Consider the following 25999-nt stretch of genomic DNA (forward strand, 5'->3'; position numbering starts at 1 on the left):
CGCCAATGAATCCTGAAAATGAATCCTATCACTCTTTGTCACAAGCTAATTTAGAATTGAATGGTTTGGGTTGAATATTTTCAAGTTTGTTTCTGTTATACCATGAGACAATTTAAGCATTTGCTTCAGGATAATAACCTCTCAAATAATAAAAACGCATTCTGACACTTCAAAATTCATTTTTTGTTACATTGATCAAAAACAAAGTCCAGATGAGCAGGGCTAACTTTGACTTCTGGGAGGTTCTGGAGGGCCAGAGGCGGGTACTGACAGCCAGGCACCTGGGGCCCCTTAATAAAGAAAATGGCTTGTGTTCTCTCTCTCTCTCTTTCTCTCTCTCTCTCTCTCTCTCTCTCTCTCTCTCTCTCTCTCTCTCTTCCCCTCTCTCTCTCTTTCTCTCTTTTTTTGGTAGAATTTTTTTGGAAAACCAGAGAGAATTCTAGGAAACAAAAACTATAATGGTAGGGAACTTTTAAATTAGATGTTGAGTAAGTATTAATTTTAGGAGAAATAATTCTAATGTTAGATTTTGGGGGCACTAATTACATAAATCCCAATATAGGCATAAGCAACAAGTTCCAAGTCCCGTCAGAGTTGTGGTCAATATCGGGCCTGCAACAGACATTTAGAGTTTAGGTTTCCTCACGTACTCTCTACCCGACTGGGTTAGCGGCCCTCTCCACCTTCTCTGTGGAGCTTGATAGCTACATGGCACGTGACCAGGCAGCCAGTAGGTAGCCAACAGGCACGGTGGTAACTCTGCTCATCCACTCCGCTCACAATATTCCTCATTCCGATGTTTACAAAACTAACCCACTCGGGGTCTTGAATAAGGAAGTACTATCCAAAAAGCAGGCAATGGCAGTTTTCAATGTATTGAATTCCTAGTCACTAATTCTATGTCAGCATATCCGTGGAAATGCGGTCAGTTCTGCCTCTGTTCATGTGATCGGAGAGTCGATGAGTATAAACATCGGTTTCTCTAAGGAAAACATGAGCAGTATTGTGTTTAGACTGTTCATAGTTGGTGTGCCTTTGTGTATGTATAGACACAAAAAGGTGTCTGTGACAGAAGTCCTCATCACTGTATTTTCTTTCAGCTGAAATATCCGAATGAAAATGAAGAAATTTTGCTACTTAGATCTATTATTGATGTAAATCTACCGAAGTTTTTGTCCCATGATTTGCCACTCTTTGAGGTAAGATCAGGTCTTATTTCCGTGTACCAGCTCTCTTACACACGTGCGGTCAGCACCCGTGTCCGCAAGGCTCGCTACAGGAACCGTAACTGTGAAAAGCAGGGGCGTGTTCAGAGGAATGAGGACCAGCCCTACTTTTATTTGAAGCGCGTTTCGCTGGGGTTGTTGCTGCTGATACTTTTAGCAACTTAATATTTTTTATGTTTTTTTACTGCACAGTAATAATGAACATACAAAAGTTATAAAATATTCTCTGTGTGGAAACGTAGTTTGGCTAGCACACCACTGAATCCTTAGCACTTGGTAAAATAAGAATTCAATTTCCGCCGGGCGGTGGTGGCGCACGCCTCTAATCCCAGCACTCGGGAGGCAGAGCCAGGCAGATCTCTGTGAGTTCGAGGCCAGCCTGGGCTACCAAGTGAGTCCCAGGAAAAGCACAAAGCTACACAGAGAAACCCTGTCTCGAAAAATCATAAAAAAAAAAAAAAATCAATTTCCTTAGAAGAATGCAGTGACTTTTATGAAATTCTTTATTCAGGATGATTTCACACAAGAACCAAATTTGAAAATCTTACTATATTTTAAGATTAGATTCTGAGTAACTAGGAGGAAGAAGAATTAGCCGAACAGTTTCTATAGTCAACCTTGTATCATTCATTCTCTTGGTCTACTATGAGACTTCGTAGGAGCACCGGCTCCTTCTGAATGGTGGTTGTGTGGTTTTGAATCACCGCAGTTGCTAGCTTCCAGCACGTAAAGGTTGAAGGCACCGTGGCTGTCATGGGAGGAAGAGAAGAGGAGCTTCCATGTGTTGCTCCCATAGCAGCCATGCTTCATCACTTTGAAAGGAACTCTCTCTAGTACTTAGGCTTGGCAGCGCACATATCTTCATGGCACAAACCAACAGGGGGAGATTTCAAATGCTCCCCTTAGAGTTTTCCACCCGTCCCCTTGGTGCTGGAACATGGAACAGATTTTGCAAGAACAAAAGCTGCATTTCCTTCCAGAAGGGGAGAGCGTGTGTCACCAGATGTGTTCACATCTGGCAGTGCTCCCAGGAAGCAAATGTCTAGAAAGCACTCTCTCGAGTGGAGGACGCTTGACATTTGCAGTCAGGACAATTTCATGCCTAAGAGAGCCTCGTGTGCTGCAGGACCCCCGCCCCCACACGCGTTCACCAGATGTCTGCAGACCTCTCAGAGTGGCAAGCGGAGGGATGGGGATGGGGAGTCTTTACTTGACAGGGAATGCAGGGTGTTTATTGCTCTTGGTTGTACAGCACTGGTAACTAATGTTTCCAAGTTGTCTGCTTCTTTCAGGGTCATGCTCAAAGTACTTGGATACTGTGATGTGAACAGTATCTTTATTTAGAAACTGTTACATTTCACTGTCTTTTAATTATTTACCATTTATCATTTATATCATTTACCATGAATACTGTGTGTGTATGTGTGTGTGTGTGTGTGTGTGTGTGAGAGAGAGAGAGAGAGAGAGAGAGAGAGAGAGAGAGAGAGAGAGAGAGAGAAGAAATAGAGTATATTGGGGATCAAATGATTAAACCAGGGTCTCACTTGCATCAAGCACATGTCTACACTAAAGTACGTCCCCAGCCTAGACCGAGTACTGCTGGCAGGATTATCATGTGTGTGATGCCATCCTGGGCCACATGGCAAATGTCAGGCCAGTCTGACACACAAGTAAAGTTCTTCCCACTTATGTTTCCTGGTCCTCAGCAAACGGGAGCAAGAGCTGTCAACAGCCCATTTCAGACAACTTGTGTCTGTGGCGTGTGCATGAGGCTGGGGCCCTAGCCAGCCAGGCTGCACTCCTAATCAGTCTCTCCATCGCTAGTTTTTCTCCTTTTGCCCCAAGGGAACTGACCGGATTAGATGAGGAAGTGATTAAATTGGTAGCTCAAATTTTAAAGTGTAACTCAAGCATGTGCTTTCACATTAAGTACCTCTGAAATTTCACTTTTACCTTCAGAGTAAAAATAAAGAAAAAAGTCATTTCTCACGTAAGTTGTGATGAAGCTTATAAAACAGGCTAACCAGCTTATAAAGGTTGTTCCTTAGACCTTGTAATTAGCTTTATGTATTCACAAGCACTACACTCAGAATCACAGTTCTTGCCAAATGCACATTATATGATTGTGTTAGCTTCCTCAGGTTGCTGAAGTGGTGTCCTGACAACTCCCAGCACAACACACTGACTCTCTTCCGGCTCTGAAGCGGGAAGTGTTGGGTGAGGGTGCTAGAGACCAAAAAGGCATTGTCTTAATCACCGGTCTGTTGCTGTGAAGAGACACCATGACCACAGCCACTCTTATAAAAGGGAAGCATTTAACTGGGGCTGGCTTACCGTTCAGAGGTTTAGTCCACTGTCATGATGGCGGGAAGCATGGCGATCTACAAGCAGACTTGGTGCTGGAGACACAGCTGAGAGTTCTGCATCCGGATCCTCAGGCAACAGGAGGAGAGAGCAACACTGGGCCTGACTTGAGCATCTGAAACCTCAAAGTCCGCCCCCAATGTCAAACTTTCTCCAAGAAGGCCACACCTCCTAATAGTGCCGCTCCTTATGAGCCTATGGGGCCCATTTTCATTCATTCAAACCACCACAGGCATTTGTAGGGAATTCTTCCCAGTTTCTTCCTAGCTCCTGGTGGCTCCCTTCAGTCCTGGCTGTCACCTCAGGTGAATCCATGGTCACATGGCCTCCTTGACTGTGCCCAAGTATCGGAGCATCCTCTCCTCTCTCTCGTAGACAGATAGCATCATCCTTAGCTAGTGTGACGTCTTAACCATCTACACATGGAAACCCAAGTTTTCATGTAAGTCTTATTCTGAGGTCCTGGGTGAACCCAAAACACAATCCATGTAAGACATGTACATGCCAAAATTACATCTGAACTTACTCTTGTATATGTAAGTGGTCTGGATCATAGCTTGTTCTAGAACCAGTTCTACATAAGATACTAACTTTACTGACTTGCCTTTGGTTTGGGTCTCTGAGTATCTGTTGCCTATGTATGTATGAGTGGGTCCAATCATGGGCTCCTGGTTCTGTTCTGGTGACATATTTATTCATAAGTTCATAATTTCAATAACCACACCATTTCAGACTTCCAGTTTTTAAATTAGTTCGCGAAACTTCGGGCTATAAATTTTCTACCAGAAAACAAGGACTCAAACTGTTACAATAGCTCTATTCCCATTTCTATTAAATGCAGATGTATACATTGGCTAATATAAAACCATTTGCTTCTATCTTTTGAGTATAAACATATGCGATGTAAAATTCCCACCCCTTATCAGGGAATTACTTCGGATTTGTTTCCCGGGGTGAAATTACCAAAGCCAGATTACAATGACCTGCTGGCGGCCATCAAAGACAACTGCCTGGCCATGAATTTGCAAATGACCAAATTCTTCTCTGAGAAGATCCTCCAGATCTACGAGATGATGATCGTGCGCCACGGCTTCATGATCGTTGGGGAACCCTTCGGAGGGAAGACCAGTGCCTATCGTGTTCTAGCCGGAGCACTAGGGGACATTTGCGAAAAGGTACACGCGCCACCGTTAAAGCACTGACTTGTTCCTAAGTAGCTTTGTGCTAGAGCGGATACGGGGCTGGTTTAACTGCACTTTCCACGGGACAGTGTACAATCGCCGAGAAGAGAAAATGAGTCAGAGGTGACAAAATTATTAGAAGGGCAAAATGAAGCAAGCAACGAATCCAACATGACCAGGATGCCACAGATTTGTCTTTGAGACTTTAATTTCTTCTTTTTTAGTTAAAGGCAGTGCATCTTGTTGTTGTTGTTGTTGTTTTGTGAAAAAAAGAAAGAAAGAAAAAGAAAGAAAGAAAGGAAGGAAGGAAGGAAGGAAGGAAGGAAGGAAGGAAGGAAGGGAAAGAAAATGCAGAGGAAATCGAAGTTTTCTTTGAATACTTTTAGGAGAACATGTTTATTTTTCTGGGAAGTTATAATGTAAGCTTCTGTTATGAGGTGCCAGTGAAATTAGTTTCAAGGTATGTGTGTGCATAAGTGCTACTCAATTTTTTTCAAGTTGTATTTTTTTATTTACTTATGTGTATATGTGTATATGTGCATGTATGTGGGTCCCTTTAGAGGTAAAAAGAGGGTGGCTGATTTCCTGGGGCTGGATTTACAGGTACTTGTGAGCCATTAGACATGGGGACTGGGCACCAAACCTCAGCCCTCTGCAGGGATGGCAAGTGCCCTGAGCTATGTCTACAGCCCCAATTATTTAAGAGTGTTATGTGTGCCACACTGTGACCTACTTTGATGAGCTAAACAGACAGGACTCTGGACTTCTGAAGCAGGTGCTCTTCTCCTGACACCCTCTGTCTTCTGGATAGCTTTTACCTCACAGTTCAGTGTGTGGCGCCGAGCTGGGCCTTCTCCTCGTCCTCCTCTTCTGGTCATCTCCCTGTGGAGTCTCTCTTTCAGTGACTGTGGACATAGTTACTCGTCTTGTTTACCTGGGGTTCGCTTTGTCCCACCTCACTCAAACCACCCCGTGTTCTCCCTGGGTGTCCTTTGCCGGCAGCTTCAGCTCTCCTCTTCCCGTCACTGCGACCTTCCTTTGAAAATCATACACAGCTTCGCTTCTCACTTCTGCAGGCTGAGGACCTTCATGTTTAAATTTTTTTATTTACCACTTTTATAAAATACATTTTGATCGTGTTTTTCCCTTCCCAACTTCTCCCAACTCCTCTGCATTTTCCTACCCATCCAACTTCATGTCCCCTCTCTCTCTCAAAAAACCAAAAGAAACCCAAAATGAAAATCAAAACAAATGAGAAAGATGTAATACAAAAAAAAAAAAAAAGCCAAAACAAAACAAAATGAAACAAAAAAGCCCACAAGACAGAACAGTAAAAACAAAGCAAAAACAAAAACAAAAACCAAACCAACATGGATTCACTTTGTATTGGCCAACTACTCCTGGGCAAGGAGCCTGCTCTAGAGTGTGCTTCACATACCCAGAGACAAGCCGTGGTCAGGCTTGGGTCAATTACAGTAGCTTCTTCGTCAGGGGTGGGAGCCCACGTCCACTCCTATTTTAGAGGGAGATTTAAGGTGACCTACATTTAGTGTCGTAATTGACCCCGCTACTTTCTTCCTCCTCTATTCTCACGACATTCCCTCTCTTCCTCCTTTTTCTTTTCCTCTTGTTTTAACTCCCCGGCTTGCCTTCTCATCTCCTTTTCCTGTGTTTGGCTTTTGTGTTTTGCGATCTAATTGCCACAAAAAAAAAAAAAAAAATAGCGTCTCTGAGAGAAGAAGGTACCACACAGTGCTGAAAGAGTGACAGGGTGAAGGATGAGCGTGTTTTCTGGTCTCCTGTGAAGTCCAAGTGGTTCATTCGTTCTCTGGAAATGAGTGACATCGCTGTTTCTTTAGCTACCGTACTCAACCTTCAGCTCCTCACTGGCCCTTGGAATAAAACCTGTCTTCAGGGGCAGCAATGTCATCCTGATTCAGAGTACAGTTTCCCCGTCCTTCTCCACTGAGGAGGTTTCGCTGCCAAGCTCTTCCTGGCACAGGGAAGAGAGCAGAGCCCTTGAGCTGAGCTTGGTCTTGTTATTTAAGGTGATCACTTACACATTTGCTCTTTATTAGTTTGTGTCTGCCCGTAGATTGGGTGGTCTCGGAAAGAATTGGACTTGCTATTCTGTCGTATATAAAATAAATGACTAAGAGTAGGTTCAGCACAGGGGATTTTTAAGGAGATTAAATTATTCTGTACAATGCTATAATGACGTATGAGTAAAACCCCCAAAGTTAAACACTAAGCTACCCCTCACTTATCTATATGTTACTTGTATACAACCTATGTAAATGTTAATAATAGTACATCTCCGAACAATCATCAGTGAAGCCCTGTGCCACACCAGTGTGTGATGGTTAACAGTGTCAGGGAAAGCATCCTCAGAGACGCAGAGGAAGGATTCGGGAAGCTCTGTACTTTCTACTCAATTTTCTGTAAATTTGAGACTGCTCTAAAAATTAATTCTCTTAATTTAAAAACAAGGCTTATATGCCCCAAGGGTGCCAGCATGTCTTATAATAATGCCATAGAGCCAAGGGTTCTGGCCAAAATGGACAATTTACTAATATTAAGTTTTTGACTCCATGGGAAGTCTCTATCATTACATCTCTTTATTTTCTCTCGGAGAACATTTTGTAACAAGGGTCAGCAGATTACAGCCCACAGGCCAAATCCAGCCAAACTCTATTTTTGTGATGCCAATGGACTCAGAATGGTGTATACAGTTTCTGCAAATTTTTAAAAACTGAAAATAGAACATGAACCCCAAAAACCTACATCGTTTACTGTGTGGACCTTCACCAAAAACAGTTCTAATTCTTTTTCTGTAATTTCAGATGTAAAAGAATGAACATCATTTACTAATTTACCCCTACGTGTGTAGCTGAAGTTTTCTCCAGTCCTGCCCAGCCCCACAGACCCTGCAACCGCTTATAAAATAATCACTCAGAAGCTTATATTAATCAAACTGCTTGGCCATTAGCTCAGGCTAACTATTGACTGACTAGCTCTTACACTTCAATTAACCCATAATTCTTATTTATGTTTAACCACGTGGCTTGGTACCTTTTCTCAGTTCTGCCTTCACGTCTTTCTTCCTCTGTGCCTGGCTGGCGACTCCTGACTCAGCCTTCCTGTTCCCAGAATTCTCTTCTCTGCTTATCCCGCCTATAATTCCTGACTGGCTACTGGTCAATCAGCATTTTATTTATACAGAGCAATATCCACAGCCTATGTGTTCTGTTACTTTAAAATACTGTCATAAACAACCTTCAACACTTGACTTCTCAGTTGTTCACTGGCATTACGGAGAAAATGGAGATGAGTGCTTTTCACACAGCAACCTCGTGCCTTGGAACCTTGTTAAATTCATTCCGTATTTCTGGCAACTTCTTTGTAGGCTCCTTAAGATTTTTTTTTTGTACATAATCATGTTCTCTATGAAGAAAGACGGTATCCTTCAATATAAATAATGTTGGTTTTTCTCCTTCGTTAAGGGACTAATGGAAGAAAACAAGGTGCAAATAACTGTTTTAAATCCTAAGTCTGTCACCATGGGCCAGCTGTATGGACAGTTTGACTTAGTGTCCCACGAGTGGTCTGACGGGGTCCTCGCTGTCAGCTTTCGAGCGTTCGCAGCTTCTGCGGTAAGAGTCCACGTTCTCACATGCAGATTTTTAAAAGCTTATGATATGTCTTGTAACCACTGTCTGGTGTTTTCCGAGTTATTTCAAGCAAACATTTACAGATTAAGATATTTATTGCAAGCATGTTACCGGATGCTGTGGGGAACCACTCTAGCACATGCAAGAACAACAGAGACCATGTCCCCGGGCACCTCTGACCAGGAAGTGCCCCATCAGACCTCGTGGAAGACAGAAAAGTAGATGGTCTGAGTGATGCGGCCCTCAGCCTCTTGGGTGACATCCTTTCTTTCTGCACTCTGGGCTGCTGCCTTTGTCATTCCAGCTTGTTATTAGACATACCTCAGTGCTTGGAGAACAAAAACGCACGCCTTTGAAAGTGTCCCACGTCCCAGCACTTTCCATGTAGCGTGCTTGGAGGTGAAGGGGCTGCGCTGTGGAAAGCGGGAGACAGAGAGACATTGAAAGGCTGGCGTCCCTTACGGGCCTCGTTCTGTGGGGTCATTGTCTGTCACACACAAAAGCAGAGTCCAGAGTCCAACAAGTGATGATTGGCCACAGAGCTTCAGCAGGTTCTTGTAGATGTGGTTTTATGGGAATCAATTACTTAAGCTGATACAGAAACAGATTATACTAGGGACTTCAATTTTTTTTTTTTTAGTTAAAGTTCTTATTTTATAAATGCTTTTTTTTTTTTTATCTTGGCTACCGTATACCCTAAATTTGGTGTTCTCTACTTCTTAAAGACTCAAAGGATCATAACACTTGAGTATAACTCACCATCACTTTTATTGAAAGGCCATGGCAGTGGGTAACATAAGGACAGATACTCCCAGGGCAGAGATCTTGCCCAGCATCAAGCTTTGATCATCATTTTCAGGATAAGTCATCACAAGGCATAAGTAAAACAGACAGAAGTGGCCTTTTGGACCCTCTCTTGTCAATGTGCATGTGCTCATGCCCAGAGTAACCTAACACAAAGCTTCTAGACCGTGTAAGCAGACACATCATTTACATGGAAATGCCCATGAGGTATGCAGTTACATAGCTTACATTACACCCATAAACACCAAGTCTCAATGAGGCTCGGTAGTTCACTCAAAAACAGTAGGGCAGGTGAAAAGGAAGCCCTTCAGACTGAGGCTCAGGTCGCATTTACATAGCACTGTCCCCAAAGTGACAGTTGACCAGCACCAGCAGCTCAGAGCATGAGGGAAAGTTATCTCAAGTGATCACCCAGGGATAGAGAAATACGCTTCATTGTCACCCTCCTGGGTTTTGAGACACAAGCACCAGCCTCAAAGTGACCATGAGGTGGCTTCACCCTGGGGCAGCCCCACTGTCCTGTGGAGTTGACCATGGGGACTGAGAATGTGTTAAGAAGGACTTCAATCTGTCACTACTGTAACCTCCACATTAGCTGCAGTTAAGACAAACATCATTTGCATACACAAGCAGATGGAATTATAAGACTCAGAAGGTTGACTATTTTCTGTATATGTATAAGTATTTTCATATTTTTGTCAAGCTGTTAAACTGATTTCATGTTATGCCTATATCAATGATGTTTATTATTACTAATGTACTGAACTTTGTGTAAATGTTATTGATTTTAATATCCTATACCTGTGGTTCTCAACCTGTGGGTCATAAACCATGGGGGGGGGGGTGCGGTAAAGACTTTCACAGCGGTCACCTAAGACCATAGGAAAATAGGTATTTACATTATGATCCATAACAGTAGAAAATTACAGTTACAAAGTAGCAATGAAAATAATTTTATCATTGAAGGTCACCACAACATGAGGAACTGGATTAGAGGGTCACAGCATTAGGAAGGTTGAGAATCATTGTCCTATAACATTATGAGACAATTCAGTCTAGGAGTGGTGTGTGTGTATGTGTGTGTGTGTGTGTGTGTGTGTGTGTGTGTGTGTGTGTGTACCCATTTCATAGAAGGAAGAAAAAATTTTAGCGTAGAAGTCATTAACATTATGAAAAACTTTCAGTAGAATTCATGATAAGAGCAATCTATAAAACACTAAGAACAGGCATATCTGAATGAACATTCTGTTTTCCCTGTCAATAGTATTTTCAGTTCTAATATTTTTAAAGCCTTTCACATATATTTAGCCTCAGAAATATTGAAAAGATTTAATCAAGGTAAGATATCATAGTTTTGTCTTGTCCATGGCATATGTAGGCTCCTTCATGTATGCTTGTGTGTGTGTGTGTGTGTGTGTGTGTGCGCGCGCGCGCTTTATTTAAAGGGCACTTTTTATGTTTTCATGGTAAATTAACTCTGCTATAATTTTAAATTTTGAAATAATAGGATTGATCTGTTTGCTTCATTACGTTTTGTCCTTTACCCACTCTCCGTGGATTCAGACTCCAGACAGGAAGTGGCTAATTTTTGATGGACCAGTTGATGCCGTGTGGATTGAGAACATGAACACTGTGCTGGATGATAACAAGAAGCTCTGTCTGATGAGTGGGGAGATTATTCAGATGTCGCCACAGATGAATCTGATTTTTGAGCCAATGGATCTAGAAGTGGCTTCTCCCGCCACCGTAAGTGCTCGACTCCGGCGTCTGCCTGTGAATCACACAATTTTTATCAATGTTTCTTTTTACTTAGTGGCTTTTGCTTTAGATCGAATGTATTTGTGCATTCCATTCTGAGAGTGATCTGTGATCCTGAAAGAGCAGGCAGATCTGCCCACATACTTTGGCAGAGTTAATAATCCAGTTATAATTCTCTGTTACCTGGGATCATTTTTTTGAAATCATATGCAAAAAATTGAGATCGAGAGATGATATAAAATTAAGTCTTTGCCCCTACAAGGTTTGTAAGAAATAGATGTCCCAAGTCATCTTAATGCCTAGCAGGAAGCCAGGTCTTGTACACAGGACTCCCTGCCTAACCTCACCTGATTCTGTTCCAGTGATCAGCTGTAGCAGGTTTTCTATCATTGTGGGGAATCTGCTGATCAACAAGATGCTTCTTGGAACTGCTCCCTGAAGTCAGTCCATTGTGTCAGGGCTGCTTATGGCCAAAGGAAATTAATGGTAAGGTTAGCAAAGGAATCAGTGATCTTTGTTCTGGAGACATACACAACAGAAGAGCATCCATGACTAGGTGCCTGGGATCAGGTATATGTCATGTGACCCCCCAACCTCCATGTGTGAGAAGGAATCCACTGGTTTATGATCACTCATCTCTTTGGGAAAATGTCCCTAAATCAACACGCAAGTGTTGACTGCCCCTTACCTGTCATGTGAGCAGACTGACGCTGTGTAGGTAATGGAACTTCTTAAGCATACATTGATGCTAAGCGATGCGTACCCTTCCAGGTTTCCCGGTGTGGCATGATTTACATGGAGCCTCACATGCTAGGTTGGAAACCATTGATGACGTCTTGGATAAACACTTTACCACAGTCAGTCAGTGTCATTCAGAAGGAGTTTATAGAAGGCTTATTTGACAGAATGGTTCCTGTTTCTGTTGAATTCATTAGAAGACATACAAAGGTAAGGAAAATAGAAATTTTAAGATAAAAAAATGGAAACTTAAATATATTAATTTCAATGTGTTTTTTTTTAATGCTAATGGATAAATACTTTTTAGCAGGTTTGACTGGAACCTTTTTTCCATTTTGATCTTTTTCTTTCTTTTATTTTCTTTTATACAAACCTTCTCTGTGTAACCTACATGGGCCTGGAGTCCAGGTTGGCCTGTAACATGTAGTCTGGCTGCCTCTGCCTCCCAAGTGCTACAATTACAGGCATGTGCCAACACTCCTTGCTAAAACCTTAGCTCGGACTAAAATAAAAAGGCTTGAACTCATACAATTATTCTTGAAAAACATACAAAGCATAACATCTTAGAATTTGACACAGTGTTATTGGCAATTATTCTCTCTTAAAAACAAACAAACCTGAAAGGCTTGCCTAATCTTGTGAATTACAATATTCAAGATGTTAGCTTTTATTTCCGGTGGGCAGTTATATTTCCACGTGCATGTGTGTGTTTGTGTATGTGTGCATTGTTTTCCCAAATTTTTGAAAACAATCAAATCCTTGGTAGAAGGATAAAGCAAGAATCTATGGAAGTCTGGGATCAATAATCTATTAAGAGATGAAATGGAATAACACATCATGGATACAGGATGAAGTAGTACTGCTACCTCTTCATCCCTGGGGGAGGGGGTTGGGGAAAGCTCCAGACCAGGTCACTGAGCTGTGGCATCAGGAAACCTTCCATGTCCAAGAAAGCGTGTGACCCTCATCCTCAGTTCTTATCTGGCCATGTATCCAGAGAAGACCCTGCCCTAGGGCAAAGTCACCCCAATACCACTGGCTAAATGGATCAAATTTCCATAACACTTCCCCTTTTTTGTCTATTTAAGAAGGTTCTAATCCTAATATTAAACTATACACAATAAGAACAATTATCAAGTACTGTCCAGAAGAAAGAAAAAGTAATAACATAAACAAAAGTGGAACTACAACCAACAAGAACAACATCAAGCAAGAAATGCATTCTAGATGTCCAGACCATAGGTAATTGGCAAATTACAGAGATTACTCCAATAGCTGTCCTATCCTGAAGAGTCTAAGTCTTGTACCTAATATGCCCTTAGCTAAGATTTGAGAGGATTATAACTGTAACTATCTAGTCTTCAACTCCATCAAAGACCTGAGAAGGAAAATAATATTACCTGAGTAAACAGGAAGTATAAGCAAGCAACTTCTGAAAAAAATGCAAGAAATGACAGAAACATCTGGCTGTCTGGACAGTCACCCAATGTTTCTCTGCAGTGTTGGGGCATCCAACTTTGGCTTATAGGCCTAGAATATCTGACAGACCATTTTCAGAAGCAGGAAAATTTGAAGGACTGTACTACCCTGTCTTGGCAAGGTTCAGCTGTCGCTTTTCCTCGTGTCCTGCTTGTCCAGACTGGACAGTGTATTTACTGTCAGCAGTCGAGGCAAGGGCAGTTTTTTACCCAATAGGCCAGTTTTGCCAAGAAGAGAACAAACTCCATATGGAGTGTTTTCAGTACCCATCATCCTCTCAGGAGTAGATTGGTATTGCCAAGAGCAGTCATGTCTCATGTCAACAGAATTCTAAGTTGTTAAAACCTTTAAATGCTATATTCTGTAGGTCTTTGAAGTATTTGAAGATTACCTATCTTTGTGGAATATATCTCTGCATACCTAGAAAACATAACTAACATGACTAAGTTTGACAAACATGGGTGACTACTAACCTAAAATTCTTATTAACCTATACAGCTTAAAGACTAAAGCCTCGCATTATAAAAATAAACAATCTGTAAATAAATTTACAGTACAAGGATAATGACCTTGAAATTTAACAGTATACAAAAATATCTTAACCAGAGGTAGAAAAGTATAGTTGCAATATGACAAAAATAACCTTAATTTGCATCAATATACAAAATATTCTAAACAGAAGTAGAAACATATATACAGTATGACAAAAATAATTTTGCATTTGTATCTATATATAAATTATCTTAAACAGGAAAAGAAAAATAATTTTACATTTGTATAAACACCAATACAAATTATCTAAAACTGATCATTGCTTTTTTAGTTTACAAGTAGCTATAATAATCCACCTTATTATCCTATCCTATCTATTCCCCCTTTTTTCTATTTCAAACAAGATTCCCGAGTCTAACCTTTATTGTTCTGCCCCAACCCTATAACAGCTTATAACCCCTTATAGCTTATAACTACAGATGACAATTATCCATAACCCCAAGAAAAACCAAAAACCCTCCACCCCACCTGTTCGGAGAGGTGGAGGCATTTTCTTAGAATTACTTCCTGCTGTCTGGGGAGGGCAACGGTATCTCTATAGGATCCTATAAAACACTAAAACAATGATTAAGTTCATGAGGACTAGCTGTAACATCTGTAGCTAGTCTCCGAGTAATGGGTAAGGCTTATCTGAAGTTCTGGCTAGAGTGGTGTAATGTTGATGTAACCAACCGTCTTATTAAATAAGAAACACAGAAACAATGTAAAAGAGAAAGCCAAGAGGTCAGAGCTCAGAGCTAAATCTCACCCTTCCTTCTGCTGTCCCAGCTTCGCGAAAAGAGACCTACTTCCTGTCGGTTAGTTTTTTTAAAGTATGTTGTTCTGCCTTCTCATTGGTTGTAAACCCAAACACATGACTGCCTCGTCACTGTCTGAATGTACAGCCCCCTAGGTCTTAAAGGTATATGTCTCCAATGCTGACTGTATCCCTGAACACACAGAGATCTTATGAGATTAAAGGCGTGTGCCACCACCGCCACACTCTTGCTATGGCTCTAATAGCTCTGACCCTGAACACACAGAGATCTTATGGGATTAAAGGCGTGTGCCACCACCGCCACACTCTTGCTATGGCTCTAATAGCTCTGACCCCCAGACAACTTTATTTATTAACATACAATCAAAATAATATTTCAGTACAATTAGATTACCACCACAGTGTAAGAAGGTGGAACATCTCAGCTAGCCACCTTGGAACTGTCCTGAGCAGTTTGGGGGCCAAGGCCGATCTTTGAGTGGTGTGTATCAACTCAGTGGCGTTATTATGGACCAGGTAGAATCGTTGTTGTGGAGCCCCGTCATCCTTCTGGAGACTTCAGAGATCACTGTTAGGAAAATGTATTGTTCACTGTGGAAAACTTAAACATTATTAATATCAAAGCAGAAAGTTTAAATTTTAAGATAGTATTACATCTAAAGAAAGATTCTAAAGAGTCAAATTAAGCATGAGGGAAAAGAGATTTGTGACATTAGTCACTAGATTTTGGTTTCTTCTATCCTACACCAGGTGGTTCTTCTGATATGAGACAGAGACTCTGAAGCTTTGTTTTGGTTTTTGTTTTTCGAGTCAGGGTTTCTCTGTGTGGCTTTGGAGCCTGTCCTGGATCTTGCTCTGTAGACCAGGCTGGCCTTGAACTCACAGCGATCCGCCTGCCTCTGCCTCCCAAGTGCTGGAATTAAAGGTGTGCGCCACCACCGCCCGGTGAAGCTTTCTTTTAATAACATGCTTGGATTTAGAGAAGGAGAGAGCCACACTCCAACTCCAAAGCCATCTTTAATTTTTAATTGAGTCAGGACTACAAATTTTTGAGAAGTAAAAAGATTTTAATTTTTAGGTAATGAGATTTTACCCTGTAGAGAATATTTGTACCATTGGGTCAGATTTTTCTTTGCTTGGTAATTTTTTTTCTGGATAGTTTTCCCTTCTTCTTTAGATGTCTAGATGTCTAAGGTCTTTTGACTTCTTGAAGACAGGCATTTCTATTTTCCTGTAAAGACAAAAACAGAATCCTGCCCTGACCCTTATTTCGTGAGTTTTCCTATTGACACATATAGTTGTCACATTGGTTGATGAACTATCACTTCTCCTTATGAAGAGGCCTCTCCTGTTCAAATCGAATCTTTATTAATTTTGATGATATTCATAGCTTTTCTTCTCTTATTGAAATAAAATTGAAATCCCTTCCAGAACATAATACATATCCTGGTTTCCATTCTGAGGTTAACACATCTTTAAAGTACACAGCTGATTTAGTTCAGTAGTTCTTTTTTTCTGTTGTCTAATGTCTCTCCCCAGCTACTGCTCCTTTTTCACTAGCATTTAGAAAATTTAAAGTTAATAAGGCACAATGTAATCTCTCTGTGGGGTCTTTATTACCCTTTTTTGTTCATTAAGCATTTCTTTTAAAGTGCAATTAGATCTTTCTATAACCGCTTGTCCTATTGGATTATGTGGTATGCCTGTAATATGCTTTATATTATAATATACAAAAAACTATTTCATTTTACTAGAGACATTGTCAGTCTTAATTTGTACAGGTATTCCCATGATGGCCATGACTTCTAATAGGTGTGTAATTATGGAATCAGTCTTTTCAGAACTCAAAGCAGTTGCTCATTGAAATCTTGAAAATGTATCTATTGTATGGTGTACATATTTTAATTTTCCAAATTCTGCAAAATGGAACACATCTATTTGCCAAATTTCATTTCTTTGTACACCTTTAGGGTTACTTCCTGCAGGTGATGGAGTTTGATTATACAAGGAATAAGTAGGACTTTTTTTTTTTTTTTTTTTTTTTTACAATTTCCTTAGCTTGCTGCCAAGTGATGGAAAAATCCTTTTTCAAACCTTTGCTATTGATGTGGTGTTTTTTAATGAAGTTCTGAGACCTCCAGCACATTTCCTATCAATAGCTGATCAATTTTTTTCATTATCTTGTGCTAGAGGACCTGGCAGACCTGTATGGGATCTGATGTGTGTTATATATATGGGATTATTCCTATTCCTGACTAGTTCCTGTATTGTAAAAATAACGAAGTTAATTATGATTCATCAGGAATAAGTTCAGCAGTTCCAATGTGTAAAACAACTCTTTTCGCGTATTGATAGTAACTATATTGAGAGATTCTGTAAAATCCATTAGTACCATGAGAATGGCATATAATTCTGACTCTTGCAGAAAATCATAAGGCCTTTGAGCCACTTTACTTAAATTTCCTGATTTATATCCTGCCTTTCTTGATTTGTTTGCATCAGTATAGAATGTAGGGGCTCCAGAGATTGATATTCCCTGTACAAGGTGAGGAAGGACCCAACTGGTTCTTTTTATGAATTTAACTCTCTTGCTTTGGGGATAACTGCTGTTAATCTCTCCCAAAAAAAATTACTGCAAGCTCTTTGCTAATAGGGCAGGGCTGTTTGGGGTCAGGCCACCTTGGGTACCAGGTAAAGCAAGAATCCACGGAAGTCTGGATCCAGAATTTATTAAGGGATGAAATGGGACTAACACACAAATACAGAATGAAGTGCTGCTGCTGCCTCTGTGCCCACCAGGGAAGAACGGGAAAGCTCTGGACCGGATCCCTGAGCCATGCATCAGGAAACCTGCCATGTCCAAGGGAGCACGTGACCCTAATCCTCAGTTCTTATCCAGTCTCATACCACACCCATAGGGCTAGTCACCCCAATACCATTGGCTGAAGGGGTCAAATTCCCATAGCAGAAGGACAATACAGGAAATAGGGGCATCAAAAATGTGAGGCAAAAGACCAAAGTGTCTCGGGCAGTGGCTGAGGAATGAGAGATGCACTGCTCTTTCAGAAGCTTGTCTGGTATATGACAAACAGGAAGTGACCATGCTCCATACCGTCTAAACAGACAGGCTCTGAGAATCACAATAGAGCAAGGTACAGAATCTGTGTTTCTTTTCCTCTAGTGCGGTCAGATAATTTAAGTAAAGAAATGAACTTCCTGTGTCGCGGGCATGTACCTTGGCTATACAGCCACGCCAAGCCTTTCATGTAAACTTCCCAGCACACTGACTTCTGTCCTCTCTGTAGACGTTATGAATGGCCATTACAGTAATAGATGTCTGCCTAGGAGGAACTCTTTGTATTGGAGCGCCCCATCAGTTTCAGTCCCATGCTAGCCAGAAGCTCCGTCCTGGTGGCTGAGTAGGAAGCCGGCCCCTTCTGGTCTTCAGAGATGACGTCACAGGGTGAACTTTCACACGACCAGCACAAAGCGATGCAGCTCTGAAGGTGGAACAGAGCTGTTGGAAGCGAAGCTGGCAGCTGCTTATGGAGAACACCGTCCTAGGAGATGTGTGCGTTCCCTGGTTTAGTTTACAAGCTGTAATAGTGAGATGCCCAAAACGTAAAGTGCACCGTGTGTCCGCGGTTCCGCAGACATTGTGTGGACTCAGAAATCTATCGTGGAGTTGTTTTTGCTGGAACTATAGCTATGGATTGTAAATAGATCTTTAAGTGGGGTTTATTTATTAAGCATTGCACATAGATAAATTAAGTGCCACTTCTGATTTTTTTCCATAGTTTGATTTATAAGATTAACAGAGAAAGAATCTATGCCTTTGATTTAGATAAACACATGTCAGTATTTTTTTTTTTAATTTGAGAATTTGCTTGAGAGGTTTTATAAAGGGTACATAGCACCAGCTGCTGAGGTGGCTCCGTGGCTCAAAGCACCCGCTGTGCAAACCTGACAGCCTGAGTCCCCGAAACTCACACCGGCCTGGTGTGATAGGCGCACCTGAAATATTAGTGTGTATACAGTAAGATGGGAAAGAGGCAAGACAATCGCCCAGAAGCTCACAGGCAGCCAGTCTGAGCACAGAGAGGCAAAAAGAAGAGCCCCTGCCTCAAGAAGGCAGGAAGAAAAGCCCAACTACGGAAAGACTTCCACATGGGCACCACAGTACATGCATGTCACACATACACATCACACGCGGAGTTGAAAAAGGAGTACATATTACTGTCAGTGCTCCAGGCAAGGAATGAACGAGTGTCTCAGCTTCCCTTCATAAATGAGAATCCGAAGAGTACCTTTTTGTAGATTCTGTGCCTGGTAGGATTGAAGAGGCTCCACAAACGCGAGCTGCCGGCATGCTAGTCCTTGGCTTCATTTGTTAATGGACTCTTCCTTCTGATTTTTCAGGAACTCTCTCCTACTTCAGATACAAACTTGGTCCGCTCCTTAATGAATCTCATAGACTGTTTTATGGACGACTTCACTGATGAAAACAAACAGAAAGAGAGAAACGATCGAGAATCTTTCTCTCTGCTTGAGGTAAGGCGGCTCATTGTTCTCTGTGTCTTGTCGTGAAAAAAAAAACAAAAACAAAAAAACACACCTCTTGCGTTTGCCAAAGCCTCTTCATCAACAAGACCCACTTTGCTTGTGAAATTGGACTTAGAGAAGTTGTGGAAGCCTATGAGGGAGAGAGAGGCCTAGCCCAAATTTGAAAGGAAAGTATGTCTGGGTCTTCTGCCTATCAAAGTTAACTCCATGCTCCTTTAAAGATCAAGCTCCAGCATGAGTGACAAACACGTGATTTATAGAACTACCCCTGTAAGCTTTGCCTTGGCTTGAATGCTTGCTTCCTCTTGCATTACTTTAAAGATTTTTTGTTGTTGTTGTTTTGTTTTTTTCGAGGCAGGGTTTCTCTGTGTAGCTTTGTGCCTCTCCTGGGACTCACTTGGTAGTCCAGGCTGGCCTCGAACCCACAGAGATCTGCCTGCCTCTGCCTCCCGAGTGCTGGGATTAAAGGCATGTGCCACCACCACCCGGCTTACTTTAAAGATTTTATAAGACATAATTTTGGGGGAAATTAATTTCCATAGAATTCTTAGATGACCTGCTATTGCCAGGTAGCTCAGATATTTCCTCCCAGAGATGTCAATCTGGTTGATTTGATTTGCACTACAAGGATGGATCGAAGTGTCTCTTTACACTCTGTCTTCTCGTCTCTTCAATGCAGGGCATTTTTCTGTTTTCACTGATCTGGTCCATCGGTGCTTCTTGTACGGACGATGATCGCTTGAAATTCAGTAAGATTCTTCGAGAGCTAATGGAAGGTCCAATTTCAGACATAACTCGAAATAAGTTTAAATTACTGAGTGGCACTGAGCAGACATCCTCAAAGGCATTGACGGTGCCATTTCCGGAGAAGGGAACAATTTATGATTACCAGTTTGTTCCAGAGGTGAGTTCTGAAGCAAGATGTGGACGTTTTCTGCTGAGATGTAGCATGTGGTGGCTCTGGGACCATTTGTCCCTCACTGTTCACATGAACAGTGGGAAACAGAGGAAAGAATGCCAGCTTTGCAGTCAGACACCTGAGTTCTAGTCCTAGAGAAGTTATTTTCTTCCTGATCAGTCTTGGATAAGTTAATTTTCTTGAATTTAGTTTTCCTCAGTGATAAAAAGGCCTGATACTGAATAGGCCAATTTTATCTATTAAATACAATGACACACTATGATACCTAGCCCAGCACTGTGAACATTCTATTCAAGGCCATCTCTTCAAGATCCGTGTGTGTGTGTGTTAGTACATTGCAGGCACAGAGTCCTATAGAAATGCATGTACCTACGAACAGTTCCTGATGACTGGATGATCAGACTTGTGTTCTGGTCATTAGTCTTGTTGTAATATCCACAGACATTGTGCTTAGAACAAACTTTGGGAGTAAGAGATGATTTAAGCATATATAAACTTAGTAGAATTGGGATCGTGCTGTGTAATCATGGGCAGTTTCTATCCTTTTTTAATACTCAACAAAGAGTAAACTTTTCATGGCACTGGTGTTTCTTCAGTAGAGTTATTTCCAAGAGCCTCCCTAAATCTAGCAGGATGCTTTTCAAATCCTTAGTTTTTTCACTTTTATAAATACTGCTTTGGTGAAAATTCTTAGACATAAGTTACAGTATGCATATCTGATTATCTCCTTGAGATAAATTTTTAGGAGTTTCTAATTTCTATAGCCCTTGATCTCTACTACCAACCTCATCCTACAAGGAGTTCTTGCTCTTCATCCTGCCCAACACATATTTGCTAATTTCATTTATATTATTCATAACCCTGGTATTTCCAGAGAGAGGGAAGAGAGGGGCAGTGAGATGCTTCCTATGGAGGGAACGGGAACTCAGAGCTCATGGGTGGTCCCTCCAAGATCGTAGCCTCCAAGTGACTGTACACTTCCAGATTCCTAATTCTTAGTTCCTCCTTTCCCATATGAGGTCAAAGATACGTGTTTGAATAGATTATCAAGATCAAGACGAGGAACTCTTTTTCTCTCCAGTTCTATAAAAATCTATAAAAACTGATTTTTGGACTGGATATGAATCCAGTGCCCTCAATAGTGTCTTCACTAAATGTGCAACTGGCTATCAGAAGACATAAAAATGAACAAAATACAGCGCTCAGTGTGAGCCCAAATCCTCTGCAGAAGAGCATCATGCCGTAGTCGAGGCTCGGGGGATGCGAGGCAAAGGCCGAATGGATGAGACATCTGTCGTCTAGCACAGCCACCTGCGAGGACTGGCAGTGCCAGGGGAGATGGGCCTGCATCTGATGCATTTTGAATCACCAGGAGCTTATTTATAATTCTGTATTAAGGATGGGTACGGCAGTATTATTTTTCTGGAGAAAAAAATTTTTTGAAACTTTATTATGAAAATCAAATTAAGTAATTCCCAAGCTAATTGGATACAGCATAGTATTAATTCACAATAACCACAAACTGGGAAATCATACTATATTACAGTGCAGTGTGAATGTAGCTAATACTGCTTAGTTGTATATATTAATGATTTAAAATTATATTTATAAATTTTCGTAAAATAAATCTTGCCTGAAATAAGCATAAACGTTAAGTGGTATATAGTTAACTTTTAGGAAAATTATAACCTGTTTTTGTTAACATATTAAATAAAAATTCCTTACTCTTTGCCCATTGATTCATCAAATTTTGTCAATGTGATTAGAGAATCCAGTATTGATCGCTGAGTTGTCATGCTGTCGCTTCAGAACATCTGAAATGTCTGAACATTGCCATCTCAGTTTTAGTCATATGAAAGCCTAGTTTCTCCTCGATTTTCATATGAAATTTAACTTTCAGCCTGAGAGGGTGTTTGTTCCAAAGAACAAAACAAATGCGTAGATATCAGAATTTAATTGGCCTCGCTGTTTTCTCCCTTGTACAGAAGCACAGAGCCTGCTTTATAACTCTGCCCGTTTGTCTGTTTGCTGTAAACAGGGCTTGGGAAGATGGGATCAGTGGATAAGGAGATTAGGAGATGCTCCCCCAATTCCCAAAGATGTACAGTTTAATGAGATCATTGTGCCAACTCTAGACACAATTCGTTACTCGGCGCTAATGAACTTGCTGACCACTCATCAGAAGCCTACCATATTTGTAGGACCAACAGGAACTGGGAAGAGTGTTTATATCATTGTGAGTACAGTAGGAATGTAAATGTGTCTGTTAAAGCAAGCGTGCTGTTCTAAGAATTATAATGTTTAAGTTTGGCTTAAATACACTCAACTATTTTGTTGTTTAAGTTACAGGGAATTTGGGAGGAATTGTCATTTATTTTAGAAAACTCATGTAAAATATGCCTTTTAGAAAAAGGAAAATCTTAGCCGTTTGTCTCTGGTGGGTTGCCTACATTAGATTATAATGTTTTATGTCACAAAATCATTGTCCCATTCATCATAATATTTTAGTAAGAAAATATTTAGGATGAGAGTTAGGTCTCCTGAACATTGTTTTAGTAATTAGACCTGATGGCTACTTTTCTGAATTACTTACATCTGATGGTTACTTTTCTGAATTACTTACATCTGATGGTTACTTTGTAGCAAGATGACAGACGGACTTTCCACCATGATTCTTGAACGGCCCCAGCAGTTAGTCAGGATTGTGCTAGCTGCTGTGACCGATGCATCCCAGACCCAGCCGCCCCACACAGCTGGGGGGGGGGGGGTACTGTTCCCAGACTGTCTTCTGTCCCAGTCATCCCGCATTCCTCCAGTTTCTGACAGTGTTTGTTTCTGGTTCTTCCTTTCTCTTAATTTAAATTGAATCCTTTAATCATTCTGAAATGTATTTGGGTGTATGCAAGTTGTCCTAGAATTACTCATTTATTGAAGAAAACAAGGCTTTTTTCCATTTATCCTTCTATCAAATTTAGCCCAGGCAATGGATTGTACTGGTATTAAACACATTACTTTTCATAAAATTATATCTGTCCCTTTCACACAATTGATGAAGGACCACAGTACTAACACTCACCTTCCAGCGAAGTCTGTTTGAAATGCAGTGAAGTTACTTGAGCTTGACTCACAGAAAGTGCATGGAAGTTCAGAGGTGGTCATGACTATCAACAGAGCCTGGGCGAGTCAGAGACAAAAGCAGGCTGAATCCTTGTCGCTCGCCAAGGCTGGAGGCAACTTTTCTCGCCTCCCGTCCTGGCTGCTTCCTGAGAAGAAGTAATGCGTACTATGAATGCGGTTGTGAAAATCAGAGAACACACATCCGTGCAAGGGACCTGGGCAGGCAGAGGCGCCCTGTTGGCACGGTAACTGTGGTTCCACACTCATTCCTTCCCGTGCCTTGTTCTGACTTGTCAGGTCACACTCAGGTCTGTCCACGATGATGCTCAGTGTTTAGTCTGAAATGCCAAAGCATGTTTCACCTGTGGCTCACTCTGTCATTCCTGTTCTGTAGAATTTCCTTTTAAATCAACTCAATAAGGATATCTACAAACCCCTGATAGTTAACTTCTCGGCTCAAACGACTGCCGCTCAAACTCAGAATATCATCATGTCGAAACTGGACAAAAGAAGAAAAGGAGTTTTCGGCCCCCCTTTAGGCAAGAGAATGGTAATGACCTTTTTTTTTTCTTCCGTGTTTGTTTTATCTCTAGTATAACACTGGGCCCATCCATGTCCACTGCTACGGTCTGAACAAGGAAAACTAATATGCTAAACATTGCCATCTTTGGTTTATTTGTTTGTTTTTTTAAATGATTTGTGTGTGTGTGTGTGTGTGTGTGTGAGAGAGAGAGAGAGAGAGAGAGAGAGAGAGAGAGAGAGAGAGAGAGAAGGGAATGGGTGGGGGCAAGAAGACAACTTTTGGAAACAGTTCTCTCCTTAACCATGCATTCTGGAATCGAACTCAGGGCATTCGACTTCACTATAGGTACCCTTACCCTCTGAGATATCTCTCTACCACACTGGCTCTTTTCTTTTGAATGAATTTTATTTAAAATTTTCCCAGACTGGGGATATAGCATAGCAGTAGAGTACTTAGCTAGCATGCACTTAGCCGTGAGTTTGTGGTGGCAAAAGCCTGTGATCTCAGCTCTCAGAAGATGGAGGCAAGGCTGTCAGAAATTCAGGGTCATCATCCTTGGACACATATTGAGTTCAAGGCCAGCCTGGGATACATAAGACCCTGTCTCAAAAAGAAAAAGAAAAAAAGAAAAAGAAAAAGAAAAAAATCAATTTCCTCAAACAGGTCATAGTTCATATTTGTTTTGAAGACTTCCTGTAACTGGTGATATGTGTGTGACACTGAGCACCATGGTGTTGTTTCTCAGTGGCTGCCTTTAGAACTAAAAACAAAATATTGATATGAAAAATGAGATTGTAATTCATGTATGACACTCCTAGCATAATTTAATGCTTGCCTTTCCTTAAGAACTCTCTACCAAATGACTTATTTACGCTTTTCTGCAAAGAACTCCCTTCTCGACTGAGCCTTCGCCACCCAAAGGCTGTGCTCACCTAACATCCACACCTTTCTTTGCTATTTAATAAGGCAGAGTGTTTCACAAGGGAAAAAAAGTATTTTGGGAGGCAAATGGCAAAGAGGATTTACAAGCCTTGAACCACCAACCTATAAATATTAGTAATGAGAAGGTCTCCTTATTTCTATAGAAGCCTAAAGAAAATATTCTTGTTGGAAAAAGAAACCATCACTTCTCAGAAATACACTCTATACCTGTAAGAGTACAGACGAATAATCTGCCTCAACGTCATTTATAAAACAGGACTCTAGGTCAAGTGCTAATATTTTCTTTACTATTCTTCTTTCTATTTTTTTTTTCTTTTGGAGACAGTGTGTAGCTGGAGGGCTTCTCTCCAGGTTCCCCAAGCCCCGCAGTCCCACAATCCACTTATAAAATAATCACTCAGACGCTTATATCACTTATAAACTGTATGGCCATGGCAGGCTTCTTGCTAACTGTTCTTTTATCTTAAATTAACCCATTTTTATAAATCTATAGCTTGCCACGTGGCTGGTGGCTTACCGGCGTCTCTACATGCTCTTCTCCTCGCGGTGGCTGCAGTCTCTCTCCCCCAGCCTTCCGCTTCCCAGAATTCTCCTCTCTCCTTGTCCCACCTACCTCCTGCCTGGTCATTGGCCATCAGTGTTTTATTTACATAGAGTGATATCCACAGCACTTCCCTTTCTTTTTTTTTTTAAAAAGGAAGGTTTTAACTTTAACATGGTAAAATTACATATAACAAAACAATTACCGAGCAAGAATTATAGTTACAATATTAAAGAAGATGTCCTATCTATCTTATATTTGTGAGTTTAAGGTTTTATAGCTAACTTATCTTTTATCATAACTGAGGAAATTACGACTATCTAGCCTTCAACCACATCAAAGACCTGAGAAGGAACATAATGGTACCTGAGAAATGGTAGATGGATGCAAGCAACTTCGGGAATCTTGCAAGAGTAGACCAAGACAGCTGGCAGCCTGGACAGTCACCTGATGTTTCTCAGCATTGTTGGTGCATTCAAATTGGCTACAGGCCTAGAGTATCTGACAGACCATTTTCAGAAGCAGGAATTCTGAGAGACCATCTTACCCTGTCTTGGCAGAGTACAGTGGTCGCTTTCCTTGTGTCCCGCTTGTCCAGAAAGGACAGCATTGCATTTGTACTGTCAGCCGTCAAGGCAAGGGCAGTTCTTTGCCCAGTAGGCCATTTTGTGCCAAAAGACAAACTTCCAAATGGAAATGTCTTAGAAGCCCAACATTCTCTCGGGATCAAATTGGTGCAGCCAGGAGCAATTGTGTCTCATGTCAACAGAATTCTAAGTTATTTAAATGCCATATTCTCTAGGTCTATGAAGTGTTTGAAGATTACCTATCTATCTGAAATATATCTATGTATACCTAGAAGAC

The 25999-nt window shown here is 41.1% G+C and overlaps 1 protein-coding gene across 1 annotated transcript in view; it reads left to right on the forward strand.

Annotated features, from left to right (window-relative positions):
- The window catches only part of Dnah7 (dynein axonemal heavy chain 7), a 257191-nt gene that overhangs the window by 115412 nt on the left and 115780 nt on the right, over positions 1-25999 (forward strand). The window contains exons 32-40 of the mRNA XM_037210456.1: positions 1101-1199; positions 4517-4765; positions 8275-8424; positions 10810-10992; positions 11776-11952; positions 18950-19081; positions 19773-19997; positions 22051-22248; positions 23524-23679. Of these exons, the coding sequence (XP_037066351.1) occupies positions 1101-1199; positions 4517-4765; positions 8275-8424; positions 10810-10992; positions 11776-11952; positions 18950-19081; positions 19773-19997; positions 22051-22248; positions 23524-23679 (1569 nt within the window). The remainder of the gene's footprint in view (positions 1-1100; positions 1200-4516; positions 4766-8274; positions 8425-10809; positions 10993-11775; positions 11953-18949; positions 19082-19772; positions 19998-22050; positions 22249-23523; positions 23680-25999) is intronic.

This window comes from Peromyscus leucopus, chromosome 13, assembly GCF_004664715.2.
Source record: "Peromyscus leucopus breed LL Stock chromosome 13, UCI_PerLeu_2.1, whole genome shotgun sequence".
NCBI classification, from domain to species: Eukaryota; Metazoa; Chordata; class Mammalia; order Rodentia; family Cricetidae; genus Peromyscus; species Peromyscus leucopus.